Consider the following 15,482-nt stretch of genomic DNA (forward strand, 5'->3'; position numbering starts at 1 on the left):
GTTGATGTATGTATTTCTTGCATTTCTTGCATTTGGTGCATTTCTCGCAGTTTGCCTATTTCTTGCATTTGGACTAATTGGAGACTTTTCTGTTTTTTGTAGGATGGACAGGAGGAAGACATTGTTGGGCTCTTGGAGAAAGACAATGTTGGGCTTAGGGAGGACAATGAAAATGAAGATTATGATTTGTTGAATGAAAAAAATATTGAGGTATGCATTTCTTGCATTTGGTGCATTTCTCACAGTTTGCCTATTTCTTGCATTTGGACTAATTGAAGACTTTTCTGTTTTTTGTAGGATGGACAGGAGGAAGACATTGTTGGGCTCTTGGAGAAAGACAATGTTGGGCTTGGGGAGGACAATGAAAATGAAGATTATGATTTGTTGAATGAAAAAAAATATTGAGGTATGCATTTCTTGCATTTGGTGCATTTCTCGCACTTTGCCTATTTTTGCATTTGGACTAATTGAAGGCTTTTCTGTTTTTTGTAGGATGGGTCGTTGTTGGAGATGGACAATGTTGGGCCTTTGGAGGAGAAGACAGGTGAAGATGGTGAATTGAATATCGAGGATGGGCTTTTGTTGGAGATAAACCCTAGGAATGTTGAGGAGGCTGATGTGGTTGATGGGAAATCCGATGGTGGGAATGTTGAGGAAGCTGTGGAGGAGAAGGTGGAAGAGAATGTGGAAGAGAAGGTGGAAGATAATGAAGATGAGGTATGCATTTCTTGCATTTGGTGCATTTCTCGCAGTTTGCCTATTTCTTGCATTTGGACTAATTGAAGACTTTTCTGTTTTTTGTAGGATGAGCTTTTGTTGGAGAAAGACCCTGGGAATGTTGAGGAGGCTAATGTGATTGATGGGAAATCCGGTGTTGGGAATGTTGAAGAAGCTGTGGAGGAGAAGGTGGAGGAGAAGGTGGAAGAGAAGGTGGAAGATAATGAAGATGATGTATGCATTTCTTGTATTTGGCCTATTTCTCGAGTCGCGGAGGGGCCTAATTCAATGATTTCTTTGTAGGTGGACGATGATTTCGTTGTGCAGAGGGGTAGGAAGGGGGTGCAGAGGGGTAGGAAGGTGGTGTAGAAGAAGATGGACGATCATTTCGTTGTGCAGAAGAAGGAAGAGAAGAAGGAGGACAAGAAGATAGATGAGGATGTGGTGGTACTGGAAGATGCATCCCACATCCTATTTAAGAGAAAGAGGACGGCGTTGAAAGCTGTACGTAGTCCCTACATCGTCCCTCGTCCAAGAAAGAAGATGATTGTTGTCGATCCTATGTCGAATTGTAATGAGCAACTGAGGAAAGAGTTCAAGAAAGAATTTGCGAAAGGGGCTAAATTTGAGAACATCCAACTCTCTGATTGCACTGGAGACCTTAAGTTCTTCACTACAATTCTGAGGTTAAATAGGTGCCTAACTGATGTGGAGATGAATGTCGCAATTTGTCTGCTAAGAGCAAGAGCATTCGCCTACCCTAAGGCGTACCCGACGGATTTCACCATCTTAGATTGCCAGTTTGGCCATTTGATTACTTCATACTATGACGATTTTGTTGCTGACTCGGTTGATCTAGAAAAACCAGCTGGCCATACTTTCGCTGAAATCATTTACCACTACTACTGGGGTAGAGAAGATAAACATATGCCTAGTTTGAACAGTGTTGATGTTATTTACTTCCCCCTCAACCTCAACAACCTACATTGGGTACTGTGTGTTATTCGATTGCAAGAATGGAGAATTGATGTTTATGATTGCGATTAGACAATTTTTAATGACGACGAATTTGGAAAATCCATGAAAGCCATTTGTGAGATGTTGTCGCCCTTCCTTCATAAAGCAATGTCTGAAGTTGAAATGACCAAGTATCCTAACATGAGAAATGAAACTTTTAGATTTCAGAGAATCCCACACCCTGAAGTACCAAAAGCAGAATGGAGTGGGGACTATGGCGTTTTTGTATTAATGTACTTAGAGTACCTGACTGCTAAACTTGGTCTAGAAAATTGCATATCAAACAATATGCAATTATATAGAGAAAAGTGGACAGTCAAGTTGTACCACCAGATTTTAGAGCCATGAAGTTGTAAACACTGAATTATTGTTGTAACATGTGTGAATACTGAATTATTGTTGTAATATGTTGTGTAAATACTGAATTATTGTTGTAACATGTTGTGTAAATACTGAATTATTGTTGTAAGATGTTGTGTAATACTGAATATTGTTTATCATCATCATTACATACATGAATGTTGTAATAGGTATCATAAAAATGTGTAGTAATATGCGTATGCGTGAGTTATGACTCACGCGTATTACAATATGCGTCTTTTATGACTCACGCATATTCTAATATAACTCACGCATATTGTAATACACGTCAGTTATGACTCACGCGTATTACAATATGACTCGCGTATATTACAATATGCGTGAGTTTAACATTGTGCAATATATATGCGTGAGTCACTGTATGGCCAACCTGGATGTATTATACAATCTGTATACAACTTTCAAATAAAAAAACATAGACAATATTCATGTAATTGAAAACCAACAATCAATCAATATACAACTTTCAACTTTCAAATAAAAAAACATAGACAATATTCAAAATTGCATAGACAATATTCATGTTTGTGGCTGAGATGATGGTGGCTGAGATGATGATGCTCTTGTAGCTCTTGCAGTAGAGGGTGCAGGCATTACTGATTTGCATGTTACCCTGTTATGACCCTGACCACCACATGAGTTACATCTTCTCGGTGCCTTACGAATTTCACCTTGGGATGACCTACGCTTTGTTTGAGGTCGCCCTTTCTTAACCTTAACATGTGGTTTAAGGCACACTCGTTGCTTGATATGTTCTGGAATATCCCAATACTCTTCATGACAAACTGGATATATTGTTTTTGCATACGCATTGATCCACAATTCACTTGAGTAATAAAGTAAAGTAAACCCTAAACCTTGAGCAGAACTCATAGGCATCCAATCTATGGGTACGGGAAGCAGCCAGGGCATGAGTGCAAGGAAGACTAGATACATCAAATACCCTACAACTACAACTCATTCCCTTCAAGTCAACTTTATAATCAGATTCACCGTCATGGACATAAAACTCGAATCGGTTAAGTGGATGAACGTTATATAATCTGACCTTCTCAGCTTGATTACGTAAGAACTTTTCATAATAAGAAGATAAACGTTCATTGTGATTGGACGCTTTTTCTCTTCGACTATTAAACCAATCTTGTAATGTGAATCTTAAATAATTAGTTAAGATTGATATGGGATACTTTCTAGCTTCCCTACTTTGACTATTGAAGCTCTCAGCGTAATTGCTTGTCATTTGATTGTATCGTTTACCAGGAAAAAATGCACGACTCCATCTTTCAAACCCAATATCTGCCAAATACATTGCAATACGAGGGTCCTTAGCATTGATCTTGTCAAAATGCTGATTAAACTTCAAGATTGTGTATGCTTGAGAAGCCAAACCAAACTCGGCGTGGCAGTGATCGGTTTTGAATTTGGCCATAATATTCATCTTGATGTGATATGTGCACGCACCGTGTTCAGCTTCTGGAAAAACAGCACACAAGGCATTGGCGATGCTTGGGTGTCTATCAGATACGAACACGAGATCATCAACCAATCCAATTGCATCTCTAAGTTTTTGTATTAAATAAGTCCAGGAGTTGTTATTCTCCGAATCAACAACGCCGAATACAACAGGATAGAGTTGTTCATTCGCATCTAATGCTATCGCCACCAATAGCTGACCTCCAACCTTGTGCTTAAGAAAACTGGTATCGACGCACAATACTGGACGACAACAGTTTTGAAACCCCTAATTGAGCAGCCTAAGGACATGAACATATACCTGAAATGACCGTGCTCATCCGTCTGGATGTCTGTTATGGTACCCGGATTGTTCTTCTCCAACATTTACAGGTATGATGGCAATTTACCATAAGAATCTTCTACAGTTCCTCGCACCGCCATTAGGGCCTTTTCTCTATACCGCCAAGCCTTATTATAAGACAACTTTATTCCATAAGTAGTCTGTATGTCTTCCATTATTTTCTTGGGCATGTGGTCATGGTGATGGTCCATGTACTTGCTCTTCATGCATTCCCCAAACACCCATGCTGGTGCTTGCCTTTGATTCTCTTGCCTCATCACAATTGAACACGTATGATCTTTTACGAATTTACGAATCTCAAACATTTCCAAGGAATTTACTCTGACAGCACGCAGTCTCCACTTGCAATTCTTATCCAAACATTCACAACCCAAAGTTCTTTTTTTGACTTCACCACTTTGAATTCAAAATGATTAGTCATGGCATATTTATATAACCTCAGTTGAAGTTCTTTTTTATTCTCAAACAAAGAACTGACTTCCAATCTGATTTCGGTACTTACTGCCTCATGTATAGGATTTTCACTACTTGGTATGTTACTAGCAACCCATTCACTGCAGCTTGATTGAGTACGAACAACAACATTGTTTTGTTGTGTACTAGGAACCCAAGCACTTCTTGGATTTGGATTGGTACTAGGAACCCAATCAGAACTACTAGGTTGGGTAATAGGAACCCAATCATCATCAGCATCATCCCCCACATTCAAACGCAAATGTTCATCTTCAATGTCATTTTCGAAGAAAACCTCACGCTGCTTCGGGAAGACGTCGGGGTCATCAATTTCTGGAACCGCTACACTTTCTTGAGTTGGTAGTGACTTCTCTACTAAGGATACACACAATGGAGTGCGGTTGTGGACTAAAACTGCTTCATGTAAAAAGAACTCCACATCCACATCTTTTTTTATATCAGTTATATAAGAAAATTTGGCAATCATGCTAGGAGCATTATACTTGGCTTGAAGCAATAAATCATATCTAGATTTGTCAACATCGGTAGCAGAATAAATTTGATCAACTAATTGGGCATAAGTAGAATTTTTGGGAACAATCATACCGCTGTTTGACTTTGCAGAAAAAATGAGTAACATCATCCGTAGTTTTCTACTCTCCATCAAAGTAAAGAAGTATAGGTACTTGAGCTGCAATTGAAAACAGTTCAACAACATCACAAAATTGAAAAAAGTTCAACAACATTACCATAACCGAGGAGAGTTTGCTCGTAGAGTTTCAGGAAATCCAATGCAACAACTTTTTAGCATAAGTTTTCTTCAATGAATCTAATGGGATAAGAGCTCCCTATCCAATAGGTCCATTGAAGCAAACTTGTGGTTAATTCTTGGCACATTGTATCTCCACGAAACATATCAGTAAACTCTACCTCAAAGCTTAATTCGCGTGAGTGGGAATCAATAAGCGTGAATCAGCTACACTATGCCAGCAAACCCTAAACCTTAATACTAGAATAACAACATAGTATTGATTCCCATTCATTCGAATACAACCTAGCTAAATATAATTTAACTAACCTAGTGTTCATAATCACTAAAAACCATAAAATAAACATACCCATTTTGAGAACGAAGAGTACTGGGTCACGAATTCAAACGGAGAGGTCTCGTGGTGTCGTCGTAGTCGTCAGCTGCTGCTGCTCGTGGTCGAGTTCTTCAGGGGAGTACGGTTTGAGGGTCGAGTCGGAGTGGCGAAAGCGAGAGAAGAGAGAAGGGGAAATTAGTGATTCATGGTTTTGTTATAAATTATGGCACAAAAATATTATATACGATGAAAGACGAGAATTGAAATTCACGCGTTTCATCTAAAACGCGTCAATAAACTCACGCATTTTAGATGAAACGCGTGAATGCATTTCACGTTAATTGAAAGACGAGGAATGCCATTCACGCATTTCATCTAAAATGCGTGAGTTTATTCACGCGTTTTAGATGAAACGCGTGAATAACAACATTGTTCCTTGTTCCTTGTTCCTTGTTGTTTGAGTTATGTTGTAAACAAAGAAAGCGAATATGCGTGATTATACACAATACACGTGAGTTATGTTGGATTGTTCTAAATAAGCATAAGTTATGATACTACATTCAAGCATTCTGCACAATATACGTGAGTTTGTAGTATGGTGTATCATTAAATCGATTAACTCACCTAAATTATAAGAAAACCAACAATGATAAATAAGGCATATTTTAATAAATCAACAAACCATATTGTTAACAAAAGTAATAAACCATAAATAGAAGAACAATAAGTATTGTTAACAAAAGTCTAAACAACTCCAAATTAAGTAAGCAAATGCTGCAAATCACAAGCAGCAACAGATTGAAGCAACTTTGTATGAGGAACAACATGTTCATCCAATATGCATGACATAACAACCACTGTCTCAAAAAGCCAATTATCGGGGAGAACATCAAAATCCTTTTCAATTGGTCGATACCTGCTGTCTATCTCGAAATATACTATTATAGTTTTCGCATCCCTTGGCTCAGCAAATGGATAATCTGGATTATCCGATTCTTTAATACTACCACCTCCAGCAACTATTAACTCAGTGAGATCATGTTTGTAAAGTGGGATGAAATTCCCTACAAATATAAAAATGTAACCGTCGAACAGTTTCGAACGCTGAAAAACAAACAAAGAAAATAATTTCAGTTATCAAGCAAAATAATAAAAGTACAGATAGGAGGAATAAGACCAAACTCACATTATTCAACAACCGAAGTCTGCCTTTTCTAGAACCACCTTGGGCTCCATGATTATCATGTTTAACCTCATAAGGTTCCTCATCAACACAGTTTTGGGTTTTCAATGATGATTTTATCCCTACACAAAACAATTTTTATATTAATTTAACAGACATATGTATGAAACAAATCGTGTTAATAGAGACTCACAATCAATAGTAAGGACCCATTTCCCGTTCAGAATTGCCTTCAATACTTTTTGAGTTCGGCCGCATGCACCATTAGGATCAGTGTAAGCAATAACATGGGTTACATCTTCTCTCCACTTCGGAGACACCCTTGCACCAAAAGTGCGAGCAAATTCAACTATCAACAACTGTGTAAAACAATAATATAATGGTTATTATATTCAAAACTAGTTAATATGGACATAGTAGAGAGAATAGAACATACATTATCTTCAGGTGATAATTGATTGGGACATAAGGTCATAACAGTGTTTGTTGCCTGCATATTATAAAAAAAAATGAGTTTTGTTATTAAATACATAAATATGAACATTTCAATTCAATATAACAACCATTTTATTAAATACCATTTTGTTGAACGAACTGAGAAAACCGGTTGTGGTGGCGGTCGTGGCAGCTCCTGATCTAAATACTACAATATCCATCAATATAAACAGCAGAATATACATCAATAGCTAACCATACAATATTCATGTAATTGAAAACCAACAATCAATCAGTATATATAGGAAACGGCATAATATACATCAAAACCAAACCTTAAACCTTAAATACACCAATATCCATGAATATAAATGGCAGAATATACATCGAAACCTAACCCTAAACCTAAATACATCAATATACATAGGAAACGGCATAATATACATCAAAACTAAACCTTAAACCCTAAATACACCAATATCCATGAATATAAACGGTATAATATACATCAAAACCTAACTCTAAACCTAAATACATCAATATATATAGGAAACGACATAAAATACATCAAAACCAAACCCTAAACCTAAATACATCCATATTCATGAATATAAACGGTATAATACAAATCGAAACCTAAACCTAAACCTTAAGCTCTAAACTGACCTGATGATGTTGAAGAACGATGATGTTGGAAGGATCCCGATGATGTTGAGGAACGATGATGTTGAGGAACGATGATCTTGATGGATGTTGAAGGAAGTCGGAATGGAAAGTCGACCGCAGTCGGAGTGGGAGGGAGAATCGGGGAGGTTTTGTTTTAAATTAGGGCCAAAACTTATATATAAGACTAAAGACGTGAATTGTCATTCACGCGATTTAATATAAATCGTGTGAGTTCATCAACGCGTTTTAGATGAAACGCGTGGATGAGAATTCACGTAAATTGAAAAACGCGAATTGTCATTCACGCGTTTCATTTAAAACGTGTGAATGAAATCACGCGATTTAATCTAAATCGCGTGAATGTCAATTCGCGTCAATGAGCGTAAAATTTGGCGCGCGAGGGATATTTCTGACATTTCGCAGGGCAAAAGAGCCCTTTTTACCAACATTAGCAGGCGCGGTCCATTTTTGGATTTTAGCCTGTTATGGGGGCATTTCATCAAATTTCCCAAACATTTACGGTTTTACCAACAAAAACAAAAAGGAGAAGAAGTTGTAAGCTATTCAATTAACCCTAAACTTTTGTTTCTAACAAATTTCACTATGAACTTTTTATCATAGAACGTTTTTTAATAAATTATATTGGTTACAATCACTTTTTATAAATATTTTCAAAGTAAAATTAATTATAAGAAAAATTAAGTGAAATTTAATTAAAAAGTATTTTTTTTTTAAATGGATCATGTTATAAAATAATTGTTTGATCAATTTGTTTTTATCTAATTGATTTTTTCTTGAAAAAAGAGGATGTTAATTAAAAAAAATGATTAATAGTATTATGGGCAAGATTATCCGATCTGATATTTTTATTTATTGTCATTTAAACACAAAGTGTGTTATTGTACCTCTATTTTGATTTTTTGAGAGCTTATAACATGTTTTTTAAAAAGTCTGAATCCTACACCAATACTCTTCTTATATTTAAGAAGAACTTTTATTATTATTATATATTTTAGATACCCAATTTATTTTACAATTTTAGAGTTCATAATTTTACACTAAGACAAAAAAAATTACGAATTTGATACAAACTGTAAACGCATTAAATAGAAATGAGAGTTGTGAATTATAGGATTTTATGTTAGTTTTTCGCCAATCAAAATAAAAATCAAACTTATTTTTTTAGTTGTTAAAGATTTAATTTGTTAAAAATAAATATAAATTATAAAAAAAAGACTTGAATAAAATAAAGAACTTAAAACTATAATAAAAATAAAATATTATATCTAATAGTAAGCATGAAAATTTGATATTACCCTAATTTATAAATAATATTAATAATTTATAATAATATTAAAATAATATTTTGAATTTTTAAATTTAAAATAACCTAAAAAGAAATTAAAACTAAATTAGGTTTAATTATTGTGTTAATTAAATTCTAATTAAAAATATTAAATAAAAATTAAAAAATAATTTGAAGTTAAAATATTATATCACTTTTCTTAAATTAAACCTAAAAAGGGATTAAATTTTTTTAATTATGATTTTAAACATAAATTATGTATAATTTATGGCTTAAAATAATTAAATAAATATCTAAAATACCCAAAACTAAAGTATAATCATAATTTTTATTATGTTGTAAAAAATATTTAGTTGTATTAATTTGGTGAAGAAAAATAAAAAAATGGTTAAAATTCAATTTCAAATAACTCTTTTAATAAAAATAAAAATTGACAATAGAAAATAAAGAAATTAGCTGCAGCAGGATTCTTATCCATGGGCATCCAGCGTTCAGGAAGACGCCACGCCTATTAGTTGTAGCCGAACATGCGCGCGTCCGATCCTCACGAGAACAGCTAACGAGATGATAATCCCCGTTAGCCTAATCGCCCAAACGTTGACGGATCGCCATGTAATGGCGCGTTCCATTTTAAATGAAACGATGTCATTTTTTTTGACAAGTACGACATTTTGTCGTCCAAGCGCTTTGCCGATCCTTTTCCTCTCAGCCGAGATTGCCAAGCCTGTTTGAACATATTCTTCGCCATACGCAAACTTGGTCTTGCTGCCGCCATGTTCTTGGTGGTGAAAATTGAAAACCCAATGTCTGGTCCGTAAAAATAAAGAGACATAATTATATATTTCTAAAATAAACCGACTTAAGGTAACCATCACTTTATCCCTTTATATTTCAAGTCAAATATAATAAATTAATATATAAGCTAGTTAATAAAGCGTAAAAAACATATAAATATTAAAATAAAAACATCACAAAAATAAAATTTTTAAACATAAAATCATCAATTCTTAAACTTTAAAAAATTCAAAACATAATCTAAAATTTATTGTCATCATTTTCTTCATCAAGATTAAGACCGTCTTTTTCATTTGAAATTGTATAATGCTCGGCATCATTCTCTTCTTCACTTTTTTTTCATTGAAATAAAATTCATCTAAAAGATCAAATGTGTTAGATGTTCCTATTGGTCTTTTCCCCAATGCTTAGATGTGATTGTCTTCGAGCTTCTTACAAGTGTAAATGAAGAAAAAATAAGAGAATGAAGGATAAGAAAAGTTTAAAGAAAAGAAAAGAAGAGAATGAGGGAAAAAAAAGGCTAGAGAAAAGTAATAAGAGAAGAAAGCGTAAAATTAAGATTAGAGGAAAGAAGAGAAAAAAATTGGAAAAGATTAGACAGAAAAAAGTAATAAGAGAATAAAATAAAGTTACAAAGAAGAGGAAGTGTCGAAAATAAAATTTTAAAAATTAAATAATTGAGAAAATTTTGGGGAGATGAAAAGTCAAATAATTAATATTAATAATTTATTTATTTTTAAAAAGCGTCGCTACGAGGGGCAATAACTTTTGCCCTATATTAGCTATAGCGACAAAAGCGGGGCTATTTGAAAGTGCGTAGCCTATAGCCCCTTATAGCTACAAGTGAGCGCTACGCTACGCTATTCGCTATAATTAGCGCTACGGGTGCTATTGATAACTCTGGTCTGCAATTGTAATATTAATATTGTTACCAAAAATATTGTAATATTCGCTATAACTATTCGCTATAATTGTAATATTAATATTGTTACCAAAAACATATAACTACGACGAGAAAGTTTTATAGAGATTGTACAAGGAGAAACCAGGTATACTCAGAATTTTACCTGTTCTGATAAGTTTATTCGCAGAACCATATTCTGGGTATATTTCCCAAGAGCCATAATCAAACTTGTTTTTCCAACACCAGGACTTCCTTCCAATAAAACTAGAAAGCATATTGAAAATGTTATTATTCAGAAGAATAAATGGGTGATACCAACAATGCAACCACAAGGTGTAATGAATCTTTACCAGGCTTCTGTAGCTGCATAGCTCGCAGGACTCTTAAGGCATTTTTGCGTGTAGATTTTGCGTGTAAATTACTTAAAAATAAGAAGAAGACAAAATTATAATTATACAATCAATTAAATGAATTATTTTATTTAAATAAGTATCATTTACATTTTAGTGTAGGAACCATACAAATTTATTGTGATTATTTCGTTCATGTATTTTTAAAAAAAAATCAAAGAATTTTAATACAAATTAAATTCTTTTAAGCTCCAAAAGAAGAATTTGAAATCTTTCATAATATTTTAAGTTCGATTGTAGATCAAAATATTTTTTGATATGTTAAAAAAATTCATTGAGATTATTTGAAAATCGTCCAAAAAGTTAGTCAGCTCTTTCAAATGAGGAATAAGGAGAAATCAGTTGAGATAAATTGATTTTGTACATGCATAATATTTCTTAAAATTAATAGTCAAGCAACTAAATTAGCAAACTAACTTATTTTAAATTATATTATTGGCTAGGAGTTGGATGAGTATAAATTTGCAAAAAGAGGTGATATGAAAAAAAAAAAACAATTCAAATGAGGTATAATTGAAATTTTCAAATATAAATTAAAATAATTTATTAATATAATCTTAAAACCGTAATTATAACTTAATACTTAATTTGAAATTTTGATTATATATATATATATATATATTTATATATATATATATATTTATATAGGAAGATAGGATGACAAGTCTAACTTTACTTTCAATTTTAATTTCAATTTTAATACTTTTAAGGGAAAATTGAACAAGACCTTCGAAAATACTCCTACTATCTAAACTAATTTAATGAGTTATATATTATTAAAATAATGATTTAATACCAAATATTTATTAACCTTCTATCTATTTAACCTTTGAAATTTGTTAAATGTTGATTTTATATTTAATAATTTAGTTAGTATTTTTTACTTTAATTTAATAAGTTATCGTGATTCTATAGTTATAATCTCACCTCAACCTAAAGCGTTCTTAGTTTGATTTAAATCAGTAATTTTAGTATTTTAGACACGATTTTTTTTTAGTTTAGTTATCTTATTTAAATTTTGTCTCATACAACTTTAACTTTACAAAACTTAAATTCTAACCAATTTTAATAATTTATTTTTTTTCCTTGTTGGAGTTCTATGTTACAACTTTTTTTACCAGTTAATTATTTTGAAAAAACATCTAAAAAATAATATAATTAAATGGGAAATATATATCCACACAATGGACTGATCTTAATTTTTTTTATTAAAATGTGAATCTCTTCAATCCTTAATTCTCCTTTGAAATGTACATATTTTTTTTTTTACTTTTTTATCCCTCTTATTTTATTTTTCAGAGACCTTCCATCTTTCTCTTATTTACAATATACATAAACTATTATTAATTTTTTATTTATATATTTTTAATATTCCATATTTTATATTAGTTACACAATTTTTTTTTTATCTTTCATATTTCTCCATATATATTTCTTTTTAATTGTTTTTTTACTGTCAATATTTTTAAAATTTAACCTCTCATAATATAAATTTATTATTTGTTTATTTTTATTAATAAATGAATTATATTATTATTTTTTATTCCATAATCAACTTTAATAACAAGATCAAATTAATCAAACGATAAATTTGAAAATATTCAAAATTTTCAATTAAAAATCGGTTTTTAATTTTTTTTAAATCCATTTTTTCACCAAATATTTCGTACAAAATATTTCTAGAATCATAATAACAATTATGATTATATTTTTTTTTTTTTTTGGAGAATTTTGGGTATTTTATTTAGTTACCTTAAGTCATAAATTATATAGAAAGACTGCTTTGCGCTTCGATGATAGAATATCTGAAAAGCAAATCCTCGTCCTCGAGTATGAGGCGGCTCTTGGAGCCCGTAATGAAGCTTTGAGGAGGTGGAAGTCTGCTGCAGCGGCTCTTGCAGGCTATGATGGAGTTTTGATGAATGAAGCCGCTTGGGCAGCGAATAAACAATAATTTAATTTTAAGATCACAATTAAGCTAATAAATAATTCAGTACATAATTTTGCAAAAATGTCACTATCAGAGGCAGAAAATACCACGTATCCATTGCCTGTAAATAGGAAAAGAAAATAACTACTATAAACATATGAATCATAGAAAAATAGTTGAAAATGTAGAAAATGGAGATCCACCTCCTCATTGTTACGTTCTTGGATCGATTCTCCACTTCTCTGGCGTATATATCCATTTCCACGACATTGAAGCCAGCTTCGATGAACAAACTCGATAAATAATCTTCAGAGAAGTAAAACGAGAACTGACAAATGAGATCACAAATCATTTGACAAATGAGCTGTTAAAACCATTGATGATGATGTGAGAAGATTGTTTTCTTTATTCGTTGTTTAGTGTAATCTTTCAAGTTGGTTCGCTGTTATCCAAAAACGAAAAAAATTATGTGATTGAAGATCATCATACTTACAGTACCATCTCCTCTGACATAGAAACTCTCAGTAATCATCTGATTTCTCTTTTGCAACTCTTCCTAGAAAGATTAGCCACAAACATATAATTCAATAGAAACAATCTTAGCCAGAGAAAGGTTCGTCGAACTTACTTGAGCATAGTCTCCAGTTGCATAATCACGCAAAAGAACATAACCATTTGGCTGTAAATTATGAAAAAAAAAACATGGAACACATTACAAAGAATAGATATTTGAATGCAAAATAAATAAACAAAACATAAGTTTTTTACAGTGTAGAAGTACTTTCAGCACTTTCTTGATATTCTGAAGTACCAAGGGCATCTTGGCCGGACAAACAGAAGACAGCATAAAGATCTGATCAAAACACAATTACATTGTATTCGTCAGCTGAAAACTTAACACAATGAAAAGAGCCAAATCTGCAACTCACCAATGTAACAATATCAACAGAAGAAGGCATAATTGTATCACTAAGGTCATCTTTTGCAACATCACAAGTGAATGCATTCACACTTTCTAAATTGAAGCCTGCACGCGACTGTGTATAGTGAAACAATCAAGTGTTTATTTTTTAGGATTACAAACAAGTGTAGATTAGGATGATTATATATGGATTGGTATAGCCGACCTTAACAAGTGCGATTGCCTCTGATGAGAAGTCGCAGGCATGTATAAAGAGATTTGGGTGACTACCCAATATGGGAAAGATGGTGTTTCCTGCTCCACATCCAACCTATAGAAAGAAAATCTATTGGAATTGTTGGCAAAACAGTTTGTCTTTTAACACAATTCAACAACAAATCTCTTACTTAGGAACATAAATATCAATATGGAGTTTGATTGTATGCCTAATTGATTTCATTCCTAATAAATGTGATATGGCAGAAGTTTGTTAAGTGTAGAATGGTTTCAATCTTTAGAGACATTATAATCGAAAAGACGAGGACAAATAATTTCTTCCCCTTTTGATCTTCATTCTCCTTCAACTGGGGTTGTTCGATTTCTTGAAATGCATTGCAGATTCTAACAAGGATATATATCCCATTCCTCCATTCCAAGTTCAATAATAAAACATAAACAACTTTTCCTGAATTGATTAAACATTTGGTTTTGATGTAAGAAAAATTAATAGTTCCCCAGCCCTACAGTGATTCTAATGTATTAGTATAAAACAAAGTACAGACCTCTAGAACGATCTTGCCTTTTGAGGAAGTTAGAGATTCATCGGAGAAGTATCGTCCCCAATCCTTCTCCAAGTAATGCCGATCCTTGAAGAACTGCAAACAGATGCAGATGTAAAATTTTGAACTACGAATAAGAAAAGAACAACCTAGTTCGGAGTCGGAGATGAAGAAATGACCAACCTTTCCCTGATGGCGTCTATAGAACTTGTCCCAGGACTTGCTGGAGCCATTATCGTTGCTTATGGGTAGTGGACCGATCTCTGCCATGGACATACGCAGAAGGCATCGTTGAGAAGAAGCTTGCCTCAGTGAGAAAACAATGGAAGATGGGAAGGTCGGATTTGAAGGAAGAAGAACATTATAAGCTCCCAACATTTTCTTATCTATTTCTCAAATTCACGTATAGTGAAATTACCGAAATTTATAAACAATATTCGCGTTGTTGATTATTGAAAACTAGAAACATAAATCATGAAAAAAAAATATATTATTATCCATAAACTTACTAAAATATAATCATAAACAAAACTCTTATCCATAAAAAAAAATACATAAACTGTAAACAAGTTTGTTCAAGTAAAAAGAAGTAAAAAAAATAAAAATAAACTCATTTCATTGTTAGATTACTTTGCTCTCTTTTGAGACAGAAATATTGATTTTTTTCTTAATAATATAAATTTTCTTCTTTAAAACTCTCTTTA

The 15,482-nt window shown here is 32.8% G+C and overlaps 1 protein-coding gene across 2 annotated transcripts in view; it reads right to left on the reverse strand.

The window, feature by feature from the left end:
- Positions 1 to 15,165, reverse strand: part of LOC124931078 (uncharacterized methyltransferase C3H7.11-like) — a 73,165-nt gene extending 58,000 nt beyond the window's left edge. The window contains exons 1-9 of one of the 2 annotated variants that reach the window (XM_047471467.1): positions 14,962 to 15,165; positions 14,782 to 14,874; positions 14,226 to 14,330; positions 14,028 to 14,135; positions 13,880 to 13,951; positions 13,727 to 13,777; positions 13,592 to 13,654; positions 13,302 to 13,426; positions 13,114 to 13,219 (exon numbers count right to left, since the gene is read on the reverse strand). In XM_047471467.1, the coding sequence (XP_047327423.1) occupies positions 13,189 to 13,219; positions 13,302 to 13,426; positions 13,592 to 13,654; positions 13,727 to 13,777; positions 13,880 to 13,951; positions 14,028 to 14,135; positions 14,226 to 14,330; positions 14,782 to 14,874; positions 14,962 to 15,156 (843 nt within the window). In that variant the 5' untranslated portion in view covers positions 15,157 to 15,165 and the 3' untranslated portion in view covers positions 13,114 to 13,188. Of the gene's footprint in view, positions 1 to 13,113; positions 13,220 to 13,301; positions 13,427 to 13,591; positions 13,655 to 13,726; positions 13,778 to 13,879; positions 13,952 to 14,027; positions 14,136 to 14,225; positions 14,331 to 14,781; positions 14,875 to 14,961 lie in introns of those variants that run through there. The other variant, XM_047471468.1, reaches the window with a different exon arrangement.
- Positions 15,166 to 15,482: the final 317 nt, after the last annotated feature.

The sequence above is a fragment of the Impatiens glandulifera genome, chromosome 3 (genome assembly GCF_907164915.1).
Source record: "Impatiens glandulifera chromosome 3, dImpGla2.1, whole genome shotgun sequence".
Lineage (NCBI taxonomy): Eukaryota > Viridiplantae > Streptophyta > Magnoliopsida > Ericales > Balsaminaceae > Impatiens > Impatiens glandulifera.